Here is a 20,387-nt window from a genome sequence, read left to right as displayed (position 1 = left end):
GACCCATTTGAGGTGATGCATTAAGAGCATGCACACGAGAAGCATGTATTGGCTTTAAATGAAATTTTTCTCTCCAGTACATTGATACTAATGTATGCTAAATAAGCATGATTTACAACGCTTATCCTTATCTGATCTCTTAACATATTGTACATAGTTTCAGAATTGAGAAGCCACATAAAACTCCCTCTCTGCAGCAACGTCTTGCTTATACCACCATCTTAGAAAGGGAATGTGGTTGCTACTTTTGGCGCTATGGGTTGTAGAATTACCATCCGTTTTGAAGGAAAAGTAATAAAATATGAAATGTTTTGGTACTTCAAAAGTATTCTGTTGGAAACCTTACTGCGATTTGGATTTTTTAAAGCGGATATACTAATGACAATGGTGAGACGGGCTCCTGATGTGTACAGTGGAAGTTTCACTACAGATAACAATAGGTGCAATACTGAAAATGCTGCCAGAATTCTTCATTTCAAGTTGTAATATCCATGTTGATGGTCATGTAGATACTTGCAAGGATCTCAATAACAGTGAAATGATTCTGGTAGTTAGATGTTAAAAAGAGCGAGTAGCAAAAAAGCTAGTAGCAAAATTAGCAGAAATTATTTTACTGTTGGGGAAGTATAAAAAAAATTGATTTTCACTTGTAACTGATTTTATTTCTGTATTTCAAATTGGATAGGTTACTTTGTTTTTACTTTAGGCCAGCGTCCCATTTGGCCCCGTGCTGAGTTTCCAAACCCATATCCTCGCCATCACAAAGATTGCCTATTTTCACTTCTGTGACGTTTCCTGTCCTCATCCCTACTTCAGCCCATCTGCTGCTGAAACTCTTAGCCATGCCTTTGTCACTGCCAGACGTGACTATTCTAATACTCTGCTGGCCGCCCTTCCATCCACCACACTCCATAAACTTCAGCTCATCCAAAACTCTGCTGCCCATATCCTGTTGCATACCAAATCCCACTCCCCTATCACCTCTGTGCTTACTGGCCTATGTTGGCTCACATTCCCCACAAGGCCTCCAGTTTAAAGTTTCTCATCTTCATGTTCAAATCCTTAAATGACCTTGCTCCCCACCCCCTACACCACTCCACCTCCAAGACCCTCCTTAAAACCAGCCTCTTTGATCAAGCTTTTAGTCACCCCTCCTAATATCTCCTCCTTTGGCTCTGTATTGATTTTTGTCTGTTTATGCTTCTGTGAAGTGCCTTAAGGCACTTTTGTATGTTAAGGCACCATATAAATGCAAGTTGTTGTCGCACACATTAAGCAACTATTTTTCTGTGCCTTATGTAGAATTTGATGGCACAGAACATTCGATGTAGCCCATATATTCTATTACTTATTGTGTGGTAGCCAGAGTCTCTATTACTCGTGAATTGTAAGGGTTTCTTTTTAGCTCTACACTGCTTTTGTCAAGTATGCAAGGACCTGAAGCCTTGCTGGTCAAGAACTTGCTTATGGGTTAATGAGTTGAAGTAGCCTCTTACCACAAATCTTGGCCTGTGCTCGGTGGGGTGGGGGGAGGGGACTAGTACACATGCAGCAAATCCCAGGATGTTTTGTGAGTACTATGGATCGAAGTAGTAAAGCAGTGTTTGGGGTCAGAACATAAAATCAAGCAATTAAATTATACAAATGGACCCCTGGTGCCTTCATTGAGTAGCTGAGCCAAACAGATCAGGAAGGTTGATCTCTGGTCTGTACTAAGTTAGCTGATCTGTCCTTCTATGGCTCGGGTTAGGTGATATAACTAAACAACCAAACAAAAAGGCAACAGAATGGAGCCTGATTGCCAGTCATCTGTGTTAGCTCAATAACCGTTAGTCTGCCAAATTTAAATACGTTCCATAAAATTGGAAGTATAGGTAACACCTTTAACAATTGGAACGTGCAAGTTGTGCACTGGTGTGTATGAGCTTTGTTTTTCCAGTCGACTGTCCAGTCTTGTGACTCCTATACTGCTGGAGCCAGTGTATTAGGTTTTACAGGAACTAGATTTCGAATTCCACATTTAAGTGTGGCTGCCAGCTGGTAGAGTTGAAGAATTAGCACTTCGCCCACCAACAATGCAAAATTATATGAACGTATGAAATTGACTGTGGACTGTACAGATTCAATATAGGTTTAAACACTGGCACATGTGCTTTGTTGTGCGGCATGCTACTCATGTTTATGTTTGAGTGAATAATCCAAAGTCAATATTGTATCAATATCCCTAAATCTGTATGAGGAAATGTTTCTTTCTCTTTTCCTAGAAATTTATGTATTTTTAAAAAAACAGCAAACTAATTCAGTTTTAAGTTCAAGCCCCACTCCAGAACTTCAGCACATAACCTAGACTGACATTTATTGCAGTGCTGAGGGAGTGCTGCACTGTCGGAGATGTCATCTTTTGGATCATTGTTAAACTGTCCATTCCTGTTCAGGTGGATGTAAGAGATCACATGACATTATTTGAAAAAGAGCAGGGGAATTTACCCGGTGTCCTGGCCACTATTTATCCCACACCCAACATCACCAAAACCAGTTAACCATCATTCATCTCATTATTGTTTGTGGGACCATGGTGTGCACAAATTGGCTGCTGCGTTTGCCTGCATAACAACAGTAATTACACTTCAAAACTAATTTATTGAATGTAAAGAGCTTTGAGACATCCTGAGGACATGAAAGGCTCTATATAATGCAAGTTGCTTCTTCCTTTAACAATTGCGACAAAGGTAATTTTGAATACAATTTAGATTGGACTCACTGCGAATTAGATCAGAGGAAACTGGCTGAAAAGGAAACCAGTCTTTGTCCACAATGCATGAATTCAGGATGAGAAGATTGAACAGCTTTCTCTGGAGTGTGAAAACCTTTTTATGTGTAGCAGTTTGGAAGGTATATATATATCCTTTCAAAAACAATATACTTGAAAAGCAAATCGGGAAAGATTTTAATTTGTTTCGATGAATAGGTTGCTGAGATTTTTCAAAAAGTTAAATGGCATCAATTTGTTGAATTGACTGGTTCTGGTATGATATAAAGAATACGCATCAATGATCCCTATTCAAATGACGGGACCAAATAAGATGTTAGAAACAGAATCTTGTGTATTGTTGTCCTCTCAGCGGATGAATATAAATTATTTCAAAAGGTTTATTACTGCAGTCACTGGGTCCTAACCTTCCTACGTTCTATATAATTTTAATTTACAACATTGAAGATGCACGTAAGTGCTAGTTAGTCTGCATAATGATGTCATCATGCAGCAGAATTGCTGCAGAAATTTCCTTGTATAAGCTCCAATTTTCTGTAGCTCATGGGTGATGGAAGGGCATTTGCTTTCTGTTCAAGCACCTTGTGCATTCTAGATTTTCTATATATATTGAACTAGAGTAATTATGTTATAAACAGAGCATTGTGGCCCTTTGGTGCAATATAGGATGAATTGCCAAAGTTTGTCATTACCTAACGGACTTTATAAAGTCTCTGAAAATAATATTAATGATCACTGCTTTTGGCTGCTTTTATTCTGACCTTTTTGTTTTATTGAGCAACTAAAGTGATGGGTCAGGGGCTATAATGAAAAACATCATGAAAGTTAAGAGATGGTGTCTTATTGGTTAGATGGTACTGAACCTGTAGGAGGAAGCGAGGGAAGATATTCCATGGTTTTGAAGTCTTGGGAAAGTGAGTCTTGATTTCAATGCAAAGAGGCGGAAGACCGTGCTGGAGGATGTGTCTGGAGCTCTGAAAGAATGAGATTTTTTAATTAAGTTTTCACCTTAATACATTTATGAATAAAATGTAATCCTGCTATTTGTGTTGAAATTGCAATACTTGATCTACTTGAGGGTGAAGTTTGAGGTTTCACTGAGTTATGGTGTGTGCGCATTTGACTGTGTGTGTGTGCGCATTTGACTGTGTGTGTGTGTGCGCATTTGACTGTGTGTGTGTGCGCATTTGACTGTGTGTGTGTGCGCATTTGACTGTGTGTGTGTGCGCATTTGACTGTGTGTGTGTGCGCATTTGACTGTGTGTGTGTGCGCATTTGACTGTGTGTGTGTGCGCATTTGACTGTGTGTGTGTGCGCATTTGACTGTGTGTGTGTGCGCATTTAACTGTGTGTGTGTGCGCATTTAACTGTGTGTGTGTGCGCATTTGATTGTGTGTGTGTGTGCGCATTTGACTGTGTGTGTGCGCATTTGACTGTGTGTGTGCGCATTTGACTGTGTGTGTGCGCATTTGACTGTGTGTGTGCGCATTTGACTGTGTGTGTGCGCATTTGACTGTGTGTGTGCGCATTTGACTGTGTGTGTGTGCGCATTTGACTGTGTGTGTGTGCGCATTTGACTGTGTGTGTGTGCGCATTTGACTGTGTGTGTGCGCATTTGACTGTGTGTGTGCGCATTTGACTGTGTGTGTGTGCGCATTTGACTGTGTGTGTGTGCGCATTTGACTGTGTGTGTGTGCGCATTTGACTGTGTGTGTGTGCGCATTTGACTGTGTGTGTGCGCATTTGACTGTGTGTGTGCGCATTTGACTGTGTGTGTGCGCATTTGACTGTGTGTGTGCGCATTTGACTGTGTGTGTGCGCATTTGACTGTGTGTGTGCGCATTTGACTGTGTGTGTGCGCATTTGACTGTGTGTGTGCGCATTTGACTGTGTGTGTGCGCATTTGACTGTGTGTGTGCGCATTTGACTGTGTGTGTGCGCATTTGACTGTGTGTGTGCGCATTTGACTGTGTGTGTGTGCGCATTTGACTGTGTGTGTGCGCGCATTTGACTGTGTGTGTGCGCGCATTTGACTGTGTGTGTGCGCGCATTTGACTGTGTGTGTGCGCGCATTTGACTGTGTGTGTGCGCGCATTTGACTGTGTGTGTGCGCGCATTTGACTGTGTGTGTGCGCGCATTTGACTGTGTGTGTGCGCGCATTTGACTGTGTGTGTGCGCGCATTTGACTGTGTGTGTGCGCATTTGAATGTGTGCGCGCATTTGACTGTGTGCGCGCATTTGACTGTGTGCGCGCGCATTTGACTGTGTGCGCGCGCATTTGACTGTGTGCGCGCGCATTTGACTGTGTGCGCGCGCATTTGACTGTGTGCGCGCGCATTTGACTGTGTGCGCGCGCATTTGACTGTGTGCGCGCGCATTTGACTGTGTGCGCGCGCATTTGACTGTGTGCGCGCGCATTTGACTGTGTGCGCGCGCATTTGACTGTGTGCGCGCGCATTTGACTGTGTGCGCGCGCATTTGACTGTGTGCGCGCGCATTTGACTGCGCGCGCGCATTTGACTGCGCGCGCGCATTTGACTGTGTGCGCGCGCGCAGTCGACTGCGCGCGCGCGCAGTCGACTGCGCGCGCGCGCAGTTGACTGCGCGCGCAGTTGACTGTGTGCGCGCGCGCAGTCGACTGCGTGCGCGCGCAGTCGACTGCGCGCGCAGTCGACTGCGCGCGCAGTTGACTGTGTGCGCGCGCAGTTGACTGTGTGCGCGCGCAGTTGACTGTGTGCGCGCGCAGTTGACTGTGTGCGCGCGCAGTTGACTGTGTGCGCGCGCAGTTGACTGTGTGCGCGCGCAGTTGACTGTGTGCGCGCGCAGTTGACTGTGTGCGCGCGCAGTTGACTGTGTGCGCGCGCAGTTGACTGTGTGCGCGCGCAGTTGACTGTGTGCGCGCGCATTTGACTGTGTGCGCGCGCATTTGACTGCGTGTGCGCGCGCATTTGACTGCGTGTGCGCGCGCATTTGACTGCGTGTGCGCGCGCATTTGACTGCGCGCATTTGACTGCGCGCATTTGACTGCGTGTGCGCGCATTTGACTGCGCGCATTTGACTGTGTGCGCGCGCATTTGACTGTGTGCGCGCGCATTTGACTGTGTGCGCGCGCATTTGACTGTGTGCGCGCGCATTTGACTGTGTGCGCGCGCATTTGACTGTGTGCGCGCGCATTTGACTGTGTGCGCGCGCATTTGACTGTGTGCGCGCGCATTTGACTGTGTGCGCGCGCATTTGACTGTGTGCGCGCGCAGTTGACTGTGTGCGCGCGCAGTTGACTGTGTGCGCGCGCAGTTGACTGCGCGCGCAGTTGACTGCGTGCGCGCGCATTTGACTGTGCGCATTTGACTGCGTGCGCGCGCATTTGACTGCGCGCATTTGACTGCGTGTGCGCGCATTTGACTGCGTGTGCGCGCATTTGACTGCGTGTGCGCGCATTTGACTGCGTGTGCGCGCATTTGACTGCGTGTGCGCGCATTTGACTGCGTGTGCGCGCATTTGACTGCGTGTGCGCGCATTTGACTGCGTGTGCGCATTTGACTGCGCATTTGACTGTGTGTGCGCGCATTTGACTGTGTGTGCGCGCATTTGACTGTGTGTGCGCGCATTTGACTGTGTGTGCGCGCATTTGACTGTGTGTGCGCGCATTTGACTGTGTGTGCGCGCATTTGACTGTGTGTGCGCGCATTTGACTGTGTGTGCGCGCATTTGACTGTGTGTGCGCGCATTTGACTGTGTGTGCGCGCATTTGACTGTGTGTGCGCGCATTTGACTGTGTGTGCGCGCATTTGACTGTGTGTGCGCATTTGACTGTGTGTGTGTGCGCATTTGACTGTGTGTGTGTGCGCATTTGACTGTGTGTGTGTGCGCATTTGACTGTGTGTGTGTGCGCATTTGACTGTGTGTGTGTGCGCATTTGACTGTGTGTGTGTGCGCATTTGACTGTGTGTGTGTGCGCATTTGACTGTGTGTGTGCGCATTTGACTGTGTGCGTGCGCGCATTTGACTGTGCGCGCGCGCATTTGACTGTGCGCGCGCGCGCGCATTTGACTGTGTGTGCGCGCGCGCGCGCATTTGACTGTGTGCGCGCGCGCGCGCATTTGACTGTGCGCGCGCGCGCGCGCATTTGACTGTGTGTGCGCGCGCGCGCGCATTTGACTGTGTGTGATTTCAGTAGCTTAAAAAAAACTTGGGCCAGGTTCAAGAGGATTATAAATCTTGTATGATTTCAATCCATTAGCCAGATTGGCAGGTCAGTAGCAGATTCCAGTGATGTACTCCTTTTCTCTAGCTCATTCCTGAATGCTGGAAGATGCTTCTGCCCCAGTGATTACAAGATTGACCAAGTTACATAACCAATGTATTGTTGTAGTTTATATTAATAACATTTCTAATGGGATATGCAGAATTTGAGAAATGCATAGAGCACTTCACTCCTAGTATTTACTTTTTAAAAAAAAAAATACTTTTACTGTTTGTCGTGAAGTATTTGTACTTTTCTGTGGCTCAGGCAATAGCTGCAGTTAGTGCAACGTTTGGGGCTCTCATTTTAATAGGAATCCAACTGTTCCAGACTAGCCATGTCAAGTGAATTTTTGAAATGGGGAAATTTCACATGTTTTGGCTACTAGTTTTTTCTTGTCAAAGAAAATACACTAAAATGCTAGATTTTAATAAGTGGTACTTTTAAAGCTCCCTTCTCCCACCCACCCTCTTGTCTTTGCCAAATGTATGTGGCATGTTGCTGATGCAGAATGGCTGCTGTGTTTACCTATGTAACCGTCTCAGCACTCTTCATCATACAAAGTGCTTTAAGATGTTTTGACTTGAGGCACTGTGTAAATTAATTATTTTAAATATACTTGTTGCTCTTCTCTGTATTTTCAATGTATTAGTAGTCTAGCTATGACCTCAGCAGCAATCTACACAAGGTTAGATTAACTTATTTTGATTTATGATCAGATACCCTCCAGCTGTATCCTAATATTGTGATTAACTTTGTTATTGACTGATCCGTGTTGACTGGTGAATGATCAGCAATTGCACCTAAGTCCTTTCCTTTTATAAAAAATCACTAGTTTGACAGCACAGATTACATTTCTCAAATATTACTATTTGAAAGAAGAAGGGACTTCACCCAGTGTCCGAGCCAACATTCCTTGTCACCCAGTAAACATATTAACTAGTCATTCATCTCCTTGCTGTTTTTGGAGTCTTGCTGTATGAAAAATAGCAGCTGAGTCAGCCTGCACAACAGCCGCTGCACTTCAGAATAGAGTGGTATGTGAAGAGCTTTGAAATGTTTGAGATATTATAATGTGCTACGTAAATGCAAGTCTTTCTAAACATGAATTCGTTCAACAACAGTCACCTTTGATAGCTGTCATAATTACCAACAATAGTGACATATCTGTACCCACCAGTGCTTTACCCTAGTGTCATACAGCTCAAAATGCGATCTCCAAACACGGGGGGAAAAATCTATAGTTGTACTGCTGAGTGTTTTTCACATGTCAAATGGACATAGTACGAATATTTCTCACACCCACTGTGCAATTTATTGAAATCCTAGTGACGGCACTGAGCAGTGTGACTAATTCTTTACAAAACCTAAATGGTGAATGTTCTTGAAAGTCCTATTCTGCCCAGCAGTTTTCAATGATGATGAAAAATAGTACATAGTATATAACGGTGCAGCAAAAATATTTGTGCTTAACTGGCTGCTCTCATCACATGATAAGCTCTGCAACTTGACCATATCTGCTGCCTTCCCATTCTCCTCTCATGCCTCCCAACCCTTTCCTGCAATGGGCAATGCCAGAGTTTGTATCTCAAACAAACCTCACCGTACAAGAAACTGTAACTAACAAAATAAAACTGGCACCATGAGCAAGTGTCAGTCTGGACAGCAATTTAATATTGTGCTAATGTTTGCCTAACTACTGGGCTTTTTAAAAAAAAATCCTCAACATGTCTTGATCGCCTTCTAACAAACCAAGCAATTGTTACTGAAACCTATATCCACCTTAACAGATCACTATATACAAAGTAGTCACTTGTAACCAGCTACACACAATAGTGAGAATGGCAGCACGAGTTTTAACGTTGTAAAAATGTACTTACACCAAAAACATTTATTTTGTTTTTGTTATTTGGGCAACTCTGGCAGGGCATTACTTATTGCCCATCCCTAGTTGCCCGGAGAACATTAAGAATCAACTGCATAATGTTGAGACTGGAGTCACGTAGGCCAGACCAGGTAAAGGTGGCAAATTTGCTTCCCTGAAGGGCATTAGTGAACCAGTTGGGTATTAAAGACAATTGGGCAGCTTTCGTGTTCATTTTCTGGTTAGACCGCACCTGGAGTACTGTGAGCAGTTCTGGGCACCGCACCTTCGGAAGGACATATTGGCCTTGGAGGGAGTGCAGCGTAGGTTTACTAGATACCCGGACTTCAAGGGTTAAGTTACGAGGAGAGATTACACAAATTGGGGTTGTATTCTCTAGAGTTTAGAAGGTTAAGGGGTGATCTGATCGAAGTTTATAAGATATTAAGGGGAACAGATAGGGTGGATAGAGAGAAACTATTTCCGCTGGTTGGGGATTCTAGGAGTAGGGGGCATAGTCTAAAAATTACAGCCAGACCTTTCAGGAGTGAGATTAGAAAACACTTCTACACACAAAGGGTGGTAGAAGTTTGGAACTCTCTTCTGCAAATGGCAATTGATACTAGCTCAATTGCAAAATTTAAATGTGAGGTGGATAGCTTTTTGGCAACCAGAGGTATTAAGGGATATGGGCCAAAGGCAGGTATATGGAGTTAGATCACAGATCAGCCATGATCTTATCAAATGGCGGAGCAGGCACGAAGGGCTGAATGGCCTACTCCTGTTCCTATGTTCCTATTTTTTTAATGCTGGCTGCCTACAAATTACAAGATTTATTGACTTCAATGCAATTTGAACACACAACCTCAGGATTGCTAATCCAGTACCATAACTGCTAGGCTACCATACCCATTTGTATTCAAGTGGACTTACAATTTTCATTGTATTTCTAAAGGAATCTTAACAGAAGATCAATATAACAACTGACTGTAACAAACTACCTTCATTTTTTTTATTCATTCTTGGGATGTGGGCGTCGCTGGCAAGGCCAGCATTTATTGCCCATCCCTAATTGCCCTTAGGAAGGTGGTGGTGAGCCGCCTTCTTGAATAACTGAGTGGCTTGCTAGGCCATTTCAGAGGGCGATTAAGAATCAACCACATTGCTGTGGGTCTGGAGTCACATATCGGCCAGACCGGGTAAGGACGGCAGGTTTCCTTCCCTAAAGGACATTTTTACAACAATCCGGTAGTTTCAGGGCCACTAGTTTTTTTTATTCCAGATTTTTATTTAATTATTTGAATTTAAATTCCCCAGCTGCCGTGGCGGGATTTGAACTTATGACTCCAGAATATTAGTCCAGACCTCTGGATTACTAGTCCAGTAACATAACCACTATGCTACCATACCCAGTAAACTGGGATACAAACAGCGTGAGGACACAGAGGGCACAAAATTCTTAAATTGCATTCAGGAGAACTTTTTTAGCCAGTACTTAGCAAGCCCAACAAGAGAGGGGGCAGTTCTGGATTTAGTTTTAGGAAATGAAGCTGGGCAGGTTGAAGGAGTAGCAGTGGGAGAGCATTTTGGTGGTAGTTATCATAATTCAGTTAGTTTTAGCATATTTATGGAAAAGGACAAAGATAGAACAGGCCAATTTTACTAAGCTGAGAAGTGATTTAGCAAAAGTGGACTGGAAACAGCTACTTGAAGGTAAATCAGTGTCAGAGCAGTGGGAGGCATTCAATGGGGAAATTCAAGGGATTCAGAATAAACATTTTCCCACAAAGAAAAAGAGTGGGACTGCCAATTGTAGAGCTCCCTGGATGTCAAGGGTAAGATAAGGCAGAAAAGGAAAGCTTATGTCAGACACAGAGAAACTGCAGAAAGTCTAGAGGAGTATAGAAAGTGCAGGGGTGAAATTGATAAGGAAATTAGGAAAGTAAAGAAAGGGCATGAAAAAATATAGGCAAGTAAAATCAAAGATGTTTAAGACGTTAAGAGCAAGAGGATAACTAAGGAAAGAGTAGGGCCTATTAGGTTACCTTTTCGGTCTCTATGTGTGGAGGTGGAAGATGTTGGTATGTTTCTTAATGAATACTTTGTACCTGTCTTCACAAAAGAGAGGGGCAATGCAGACATTGTAGTTGAGGAGGAGTGTGAAATATTGGATGGGATAAACATAGTGAGAGAGGAAGTGTTAAGGGGATTAGCATCTTTGAAAGTAGATAAATCACCAGGCCGGATGAAATATATCCCAGGCTGTCAAAAGAAGCAAGGGAGGAAATAGCGGAGGCTCTGAGCATCATTTTCCAATCCTCACTGAATACAGGGCGTGGTGCCAGAGGATTGGAGGACTGCTAATGTTGTACAGTTGTTTTAAAAAGGGAGCGAGGGTTAGACCGAGTAATTACAGGCCAGTCAGTCTAACATCGGTGGTGGGTTAATTATTGGAATCAATTCTGAGGGACAGGATAAACCGTCATTTAGAAAGGCACGGAGTAATCAAGGACAGTCAGCATGGATTTGTTAAGGGAAGGTCGTGTCTGACTAACTTGATTGGATTTTTTGAGGAGGTAACAAGGAGGGTTGATGAGGGTAGTGCATTTGATGTAGTCTACAAGGATTTTAGCAAGGTTTTTGACTAGGTCCTACATGGCAGACTGGTCAAAAAAGTACAAGCCTTTGGGATCCAAGGGAAAGTGGCAAGTTGGATCCAAAACTGGCTCAGTGGCAGGAAGCAAAGGGTAATGGTTGATGGGTGTTTTTGTGTGAGTGTGAGGATGCTTCCAGTGGAGTCCCTTGCTTTCTGTGGTATATATTAATGATTTGGACTTAAACGTGCTCCCTACATTTAAGAAGTTTGCAGATGATACAAAAATTGGCCATATAGTTGATAGTGAGGAGGAAAGCTGTAGACTGCAGGAAAATATCAATGCACTGCTCAGGTGGGCAGAAAAGTGGCAAATGGAATTCAATCCAGAGAAATGTGAGGCAATGCATTTGGGGAGGGCAATCAAGACAAGGGAATACACAATAAATGGGAGGATACTGAGAGGTGTAGAGGAACAGAGGGACCTTGGAGTGCATGTCCACAGATCCCTGAAGGTAGCAGGACAGGTAGATAAGGTGATTAAGAAGGCATACTGGATACTTTTTATTATTAGCCGAGGCACAGAATATAACAGCAGGGAGGTTATGCTGGAACTGTATAAAACACTAGTTAGGCCACAGCTTGAGTAGTGCATGTAGTTCTGGTCACCACGTTACAGGAAAGATGTGACTGCACTAGAGAGGGTACAGAGGAGATTTATGAGGATGTTGCTGGGACTGAAGAATTTTAGCTATGAGGAAAGATTGGATAGGCTGGGGTTGTTTTTCTTGGAACAGAGGAGGCTGAGGGGAGATTTAATTGAGGTGTCCAAAATTGTGAGGGGTCTAGATAGAGTGGATAGGGAGGACCTATTTCCCTTAGCAGAGAGGTCAATAACCAGGGGGCATAGATTTAAAGTGATTGGTAGAAGGATTAGAGGGGAGCGGAGGAGAATTTTTTTCACCCAGAGGGGGAGGAGGTCTGGAACTCACTGCCTGAAAGGGTGGTAGAGGCAGAAACCCTCAACTCATTTTAAAAAGTACCTGAAGTGCCGCAACCTACATGGCTATGGACCAAGTACTGGAAAGTGGGATTAGGCTGAGTGGCTCATTTTCGGCTGCGCGGACACGATGGGCCAAATGGCCGCCTCCTGTGCCGTAAATTTTCTATGACTGGCTAAGCATCTGCAGGCAGATGTATTTAGTGGCATTGAGTGACTGAGTCGCTGCTGTCACTAAAACAGATTCCTGCCCTAAGTGGTGGTAGCTTTCAAAGTATAAATCTTTCTCTTCACTGCTTTGGTCATGGGCATGAGTTATTTTTATTGTGCGGGTGCATTAACAAATATTTTAGTCCTATAGTAAAGCAGGAAAAGCCCAGTTCAGTGGATTACAGGTGGTTTTCTATCTGTATTTTATTTGGTATATCTTGCACTTTTGTTTTAAACCTTCCAGGAAGATGAGAAGTTCCTGACAGAACTTTTTGCACAGTTAACGGACGATGGCACAGATGATGATAAAAGACAGGAACTGGTAAGTGTGAGAATGTATGGGAGTATGTATGAACAGTTAGGGAAATGCACAGGGGTTGTGTGTAGCCCCTATCTGCATTATTAGGAGGCAGGGCAGTACTAGCATCCGCAGAGTAAGCGAAAGGGCCCTAATGAAACCATCCAGCAGAATATAAAGTTCCTTCTCCCTTCCTACAGAGAAGTACCTGGCCTCCATTTGGCAGGTACCCAGAATGGCACATTTGGAATCAGGAGGTAAACATACGGGGAACTGCAGACACGGTCCCATGTCCCATCACTCATGGTGAAATGTGTTAGGAGTATTATTAAGAGCGTGGAATTGCGATTGTGGTGCTCAAAGAAAACTTAATGAGTATCACCAGCCTAGTGGATGAGTGGAATAATTGTTGCCATGTGGTCTAATTGATCCCCAAAACGTAATTTGCTTTTGTTTCAGGTGAATTTTCTGAAAGAATTTTGCGCATTTTCTCAAACTTTGCAACCTCAAAACAGGGACTCTTTCTTCAAGACATTGTCAAATATGGGTATACTACCAGCTCTTGAGGTCATTTTGGTAAGTTGTTAATTAAAGTACATGAATTGCTGGGGATACAGTTCCACAGGCAACAGCAGCTCTCCAGTACCGCACCTCAGTGGCCATTCTTCACTTGAGCCCAACGGTGAGTGTTGGAAAGCTGTTCAACCATGGGGAGCCCACTCCTGATCTCACCTGACCTCTACACATGCTCACTTATCCAGCAGGAGTTACTGGGTGGCATTAGAGACCAGAAACCCTAGGTGATTATCTTTTCCCCCTGTAGCCCAGGGGTACTAAGGCCAATTGTAGTACACTACTGCCACCTAAGCTGTAATCGTGGGGGGTGAGGGGGTTCAATTTGGGTCCCCTCTGGTTGTTTGGCTCAGTGACTCCCATCCCATTTCCCAAATGCTGCATTTACCCACTGGTAAAGGGTCTTTAACCAGGAAATAATGTTTTGTTTGACCACTCACTTCGACCAAATGCTCATTTATTTTTGATTTAAAAATGATCCTAGGATTTTCCAGGATCCCTTTAGACTGAGTTACATTAGCATTTCACACAACACTTCCTAACAGCAGCTTGCTGTTTGCTAAAGATGTTAATGTTGTTAGTGTATGTTTTAAAGAGCACTTTACTACACAAGAACAGATGTTCCTTTTGGTTAGAACAGCATGTGGGGTGGGGGGGGGGGGGTGAGGTGATTGCATGCTTTCAATTTCTGTTGCTACTTTGAAGTTCTGTTTGTATTGCTCAAATGCAGAGCACATCTACTTATAACACATAGTTCAAGAAATATGTCACAATCAAGAGTTACTTTACTTAATATGATTAATATGCTGTACAATATGTAGAGTAAGAGAGAGGCACATCTAGATGAACATTTATAATACAGACAATATTCTACTCAAAGCATATTTAGTTGGTTTTGTGGCATCTGATTAGTCCCAGCTAATCGTCGGGTGGTTAGGAGGGACCAATCAGACTCCAGAAATAGGATGGAATGTATCCACAGGGTACAGAGGAGAGCTACAGGAGGCCTGGATAGCAGCACCAGGGTATAATGGCTCCTGCTCCTGGACCTCTCCTTTTCAGCCCAACCACTGTCCCTACACTAGGCCTCACAGGGCCTAGTGTGGGAGCAGGGGCTAGGCCTCTTTGAAGAGATATGGGAATCTGTGCGGAAAAAGTTTCACAGACAACCAGTTAAAGCTTTGGCTTTAGTACGACAGCAGCTGCAAGGAAGTTGAACTGAGTCGTGAAATGTTGCAAATAGAAAGACTGTCAGATCGGCTGCTTCGTGCAATGTTGTCACCGATGAAAATAAGTTGTTAAATGTTTTTAAAAAGGGAAAAATATATGTATATATTATAAAAATACAAGTCTCTTGCCTTGTATGGGCAATGAGTTACCCTAGCAATATCCTGGAGAAATGCCACAGAGCAGCCCCGCACCCCAACCCCACCATTGAGTGACACACAGCAGATAGTGCTATACCTTCATTTATAGATTGCCAACGTTTTCAATCCTCGATCCCCATTGTGAGTGTTCATGACTGGAACATTCAGTGTCGGGTGAATGCCAGATTTTCCAGTCCAGATGCCCCTGATTGGGATCAAGGACCACAAAGGATACCAAGCAGAAATGTAATTTGTGGATCAGCTTTCTAATGGGCCCACATACTTGAGGCATGGCCTTGTGAGGGACATCACCAGCCTTTCCCCTCAGATGGGCGTGTAGGTTCAGGGAGACGAGAAGAAAAATAGGGGAAGTAAGTAAATAGTTATCAAGCAAACCATTAAAAAATAAGTGATACTATTACTTTTATCTTTAATTCACAATGCTTTCTGTCTTTACAATCTTTCTTCTTCTGTTTTCTCTTTTCCTAGTCTTTTGAACCATATGTTTTCAGTATTCTGGCTGTTTTCTGGGAATACTGTCCCCTGAGTGTCTCTGCTACAGGTATTTTGCTCTGCTATGCTCAAAATGGCGGGGGTCATTCTGTTGACCAGTCGTGCCGTGACGTTGTCTCCTGCTCCCTGAAACCACTACTGTTAATTCTCTTGATGTTGCAGTTGTCTGTGCCTGCACCATGCTACCATCCCACAAAGTATTTGAGTAATCGTACATAGCATATAATTTTTCAATCTGAGGTGATTGAAATATTTGCTTATACTAGTTGAAAAATATTTAGAATGCAAAAAAAAGTCTGACTTTATTTTAAAGCTTTAAAAAATAAGGTCAGTCCAGCGTGCCATTCGATGGTGTGGCCAGAGATTTTGATGGATAGATCATTAAAATGATCAGTTCGGTGTTTTGCAGGTGGTGAAAAACAAATGAAATTTTAACCTGTAGCTAGGGTGTGACCTATAAGTCTGAAGAGGTGATAATTAAGTTGTATCTGGCCTTAGTGAGGCTGCATCTGGAGTACTGTATTAAGATTTTGTTCTCCGTATTACAGGAAAGATTAAGTAGATTTGGAGAGAGTCCAGAGGAGGGGTTAGGGTACTGATTCATGAACTACGGACTCGATAATGAGGAAAGATTGTCTACCCTGGGACTTCTGTGTCAAGAGAAGCATGAGAGGGACTTGATGGCGGTCTTAAGATTTTCATAGTGAATTTAAATCCAGGAAAATTATTGTCAAGCACAGGATTCGAGGACTAAGAGATACAGTTTAAAAGCTGGGGGGGGGCGGGGTGGGGGGAGAGAACGCAGAACATTTTGACATTTTTTTTTAGTACGATTGATAGAATTGTGGAACAGATCACCAAGGGGGATGGAACTGAAAACCGTGGCAGTGTTTAAAAACAGACTGGATGAATTCTTGTTGGGAAACGAGATAAAGGGCTATTAATTCCTGAATCAACATAAGGAACCTGATTGATTTATCTAGCCTACTCTTCCAGATCTCCAATGATCATCTTTCTCAAGACATTACTATGTATTTTATATGCAGTTGCAGCATTGAAGGTGATGACATTAGAGTAATTTGGCAAAGACCCAATGTTTCCTTTCCAAGACTACCAATTGTGTGCTAACTGTGTATACTTTGTTAATAACTTTTCAAATATTGATTTCCAGGGTATGGATGACGTTCAGGTGCGAAGTGCAGCCACTGATATATTTTCCTATTTGGTCGAGTACAATCCTTCCATGGTACGAGAATTTGTCATGCAGGAAGCTCAACAAAATGATGATGTGAGTAATTAGAAACTGTGGATTTCTTAATTGTTTGAACTTTGCCAGGACATTGTCTATGCTGCTCTACAAAGGCTAGATGGACTAATTGTCTTCTCCTGCCCAGAACATTACTGTATTACCGTGTATTTTATATGCAGTTGCAGCATTGAAGATATTGAGATGTAATAATGAATCTAAATCAGACAGCCGTGGGTTCAAGCTGCACTGTCGGATGTGCTGTCTTTCGGATGAGACGTTAAACAGAGGCCCTGTCTGTCCTCTCAGGTGGATGTAAAAGTTCCCATGGCACTATTCGAAGAAGAGCAGGGAAGTTCTGGTGTCCTGGCCAATATTTATCCATCAACCAATATCACTAAAACAGATGATCTGATCATGTATCTCATTGCTGTTTGTGGAACCTTGCTGTGTGCAAATTGGCTACTGTGTTTCCCTACATTACAACAGTGACTACACTTGAAAAGTACTTCATTGGCTGTAAAGCACTTTGGGATTTCCTGAGATCGTGACAGGCGTAATATAAATGCAAGTTCTTTTTTGTATGAAACCTTGGTATATCACAGTTGGAGGACTGTGTACAGTTTTGGGCTCCTCACTATAGGAAAGGGTGGTTAGGCAGGAGAGGGTGCAGTGCAGATTCACTAGGATGCTTCCTGGTATGAGGAAATACAAATGTGAAGAAAACCTTAAAGTTAGGAATATTTTCATTGGAACTGATGAAATTCATGAGTAATTTGATTGAGGTGTTTAAAATTATGAAGGCTTGGGTCAGCATAGATAACAAGGAGTTTCCAGGGATTAAGGGTCTAGAATAAGGGGATATTGATATAAGATTAAGTGTGCGATTTAGGACAGAGAGCAGGAAGAACATTTGTCCACAGGGTTATGAGGGTGTAGAATGTACCAGCAGAGACCATGTCAAAATTTAAGAATAGGTTAGATAGGTGGTTGAAGGAAAGGGAGATAAAGGGATATGGTAACAAGGTGGGCACATGGAATTAGGATTGCTCCTCGTTGAGGATAAGCAGCAACATGGACTGGTTGGGCTAAGCAGCCTGTTTGTGTTGTAAATTGTAAATTTGAATGTTATTGATTTAAATGTTCAAGTTTTGGTGTATTTTGTGCTCATTAAGGCGAGGGATGTTCTGCCGAATGAAATAATGACCATTCATGCACATTAAGCCATCCTTAAAAATTGGGGTTAAATATGGATTGTGTTTTGCACAAGATGCTGAGCCTTTCAAAGTACTTTTCTGCCAGTATCTGTTGACTTCCTAATTGAACTAAATTGTTACTCGTGGTAATTGGCAAATTATTGTACATCTGAATGTGTCTCTCAGCTTCACACTGAATTACTTTTTTGAAGTGCACTGACTGTGATGCAGCCAAAAGCGTCATCCATTCTGGGTCAGCACCATCCCACCAGCAGCGAAGAGATGAGTGACCACTTAGATCTGTGTTTTGATGCTATTTTTTTTGTGAGGAAGAAACATTGGCCAGGAGAATACCCTGCTTCTTTTCAAATAGTGCCCTTGGGATCTTTAACATCCCACCTGAACAGGCAGACAGGACTTCAGTTTAGCCATCCATCTGAAGGACATCATTTCTGACAATGTGTCACTCACTCAGTACTGCACTTGGAGTGCTTGTGAACTTGAACCAACAACCCTCTGGTTGTGGCTCCGATCTGAGCCAAGCTGGCAACTTTTAAGCTTACGTAAGTTTGTTGAGATCCACCAGACTGACCTAATTTAATGAGGCAAGATGTAGGGCCAGTAATATGAATGAGCTTGTTGAGGTCAATGAGCTTTGTGCCCTGTAAATGTTTAAACTTATTTCATGTAGAAATATAAACTCGGTGCATTTTATAATATATCTTCTATATATAAAATGGAATACAGAAATTGCAGTGGAAAAATAAACTGGATGGGTTTGATTCCTCTAAGTGCCAAAAATGTTGTTTACTCATGCCCCAAATCAGTATGTTGTATGAATCTGGGTTTACCATGCAATTGGAATCCCCAAATACTGAGGCAAAATCTCCAATTAGCCTTCATGTATCAGACACCAAAGACAGTCCAGAGCTCAATCTGCATTATAGTATCACACAAACTAGACTTCAGATTGAACAAAAAATCTCATCTCTGAAGAGAAAAATAAAAACAAAAGTCTATTCTTGTGCATTTACAATTATTTAAAGTAAAAAGTAATCCGCATGAGACTTAGAGGAATCTTACACCCTTCAAAACATAAAGATGAGATCTTTGTTAGACTAATGTATGTATAGTTTTGAAAATGTTACAAAACAAACCCCCAGGAATTTAGTGGTTGACTACATGATCTGCTTTTCAGTACATTATTAAGCATGATGTATATCGTAGTACAAATTCCCAAGAACCAAAGTACAATGTTAAGCAAATCTACGAGAACAGTTTATTATAAGGGACTGTTGCTGTGTTTTTCAGTTGGCGAAGGGAAGAAATACTTCCAGTATGAAGTACTTAGATTTTCTTGCTTTGTTTCACTTTCTCCCCCGCCTCCTTGTTACAATGTTTTGTGGTCAGAGAAATTGAGCTCTCTGAGACTGACACAGAGGAGAGGATGGGGGGTAAAGAGAGAGGGAGACACAGACAGAGTTGTTTGTCGATGCTTAGGTCAGTTCAGCAGCCCTTTTGCAGTGCAGCCAGATCCTGGGAGATTGGTGCTAAAAGTGTGTCTCTGTTGCCTTTGGCTCTAGAGATCAAATCATTTTCTTATATAGCAATAGAAACAACTCTGAAATGTGAGTGTCAGTCACATCAGATCCTTATTTAATTTCTGTTCAACAGTAGGGGAACAAAACAGCCCTCTTAAATTTCAGCTCAGCCCCAACATTTTTAAAACGCTTTGCGGCACACCCTGAGCCTCCAACTCTATAAGAAAGAGACTTTGACTCCAGCACTCTTAATTGAAACACTCACATGATACAACTTGCATGATGTCACCCATTTGTTGTCTTTTCCTTGGATTAGAGATGAGAAAATAACTCACTTTTATGTCATTCTGGGACAGGAGAATAGGTCACACCTTGAAAATATATATATTTAATTTTATTCACATTTTAAAGATTTTTACTGCAAGTTTCACTTCACCCCCCTACTTCTCCAAAAAATCCAATCAAACAGTGCTTGCCACCTCAAAGTATCAGCATTTCACCATTATTAAGCTTGAACTTGTTACCACATGGAGTAGTTGAGGCGAAGAGCATAGTTGCATTTAAGGGGAAGCTAGGTAAGTACATGAGGGAGAAAGGAATAGGAGGATATGTTGATTGGGTGAGATGAAGTAATGGGGGGAGGCTCGTGTGGAGCATAAATACTGGCTCGGACCTGTTGGGCCAAATGGCCTGTTTTGTGCTGTGAATTCTATGAATCTCCACAAATCACTATCTGGAACATTTGAAGCTAAAATCGCCATAACCTATAACGGTCACCAGATTTTACTCGCCACTTTGCTGCTCCTCTCTTGGTGCTGTCTGTTCACAGTGTTGATGCTGCTGCTCGCCACTCTGCAGAAAATGCCAGTCCTGCTGTAAGCACCAGTCTCCCTTCTGGCAAAGCTTGTCAGAAGCTCTGCTACCTCAGAAAACTGCCAATCATTTTGAGTAGTCAAAAAGTCACTTGCAACT

At 43.1% G+C, this 20,387-nt stretch overlaps 1 protein-coding gene across 5 annotated transcripts in view; it reads left to right on the top strand.

Annotated features, from left to right (window-relative positions):
- The window catches only part of smek1 (SMEK homolog 1, suppressor of mek1 (Dictyostelium)), a 101,810-nt gene that overhangs the window by 47,840 nt on the left and 33,583 nt on the right, over window positions 1-20,387 (top strand). For 3 of the 5 annotated variants that reach the window (XM_067992082.1, XM_067992081.1, XM_067992085.1), the window contains exons 5-7: window positions 12,926-13,003; window positions 13,439-13,555; window positions 16,604-16,720. In XM_067992082.1, the coding sequence (XP_067848183.1) occupies window positions 12,926-13,003; window positions 13,439-13,555; window positions 16,604-16,720 (312 nt within the window). The remainder of the gene's footprint in view (window positions 1-12,925; window positions 13,004-13,438; window positions 13,556-16,603; window positions 16,721-20,387) is intronic. The other 2 variants (XM_067992083.1, XM_067992084.1) reach the window with 2 other exon arrangements.

Source organism: Heptranchias perlo, chromosome 10, assembly GCF_035084215.1.
Source record: "Heptranchias perlo isolate sHepPer1 chromosome 10, sHepPer1.hap1, whole genome shotgun sequence".
In the NCBI taxonomy this organism is placed as follows: Eukaryota; Metazoa; Chordata; class Chondrichthyes; order Hexanchiformes; family Hexanchidae; genus Heptranchias; species Heptranchias perlo.
Note: the sequence above shows the minus strand (reverse complement) of the source record. Positions and strands in the feature narration are given on the sequence as shown.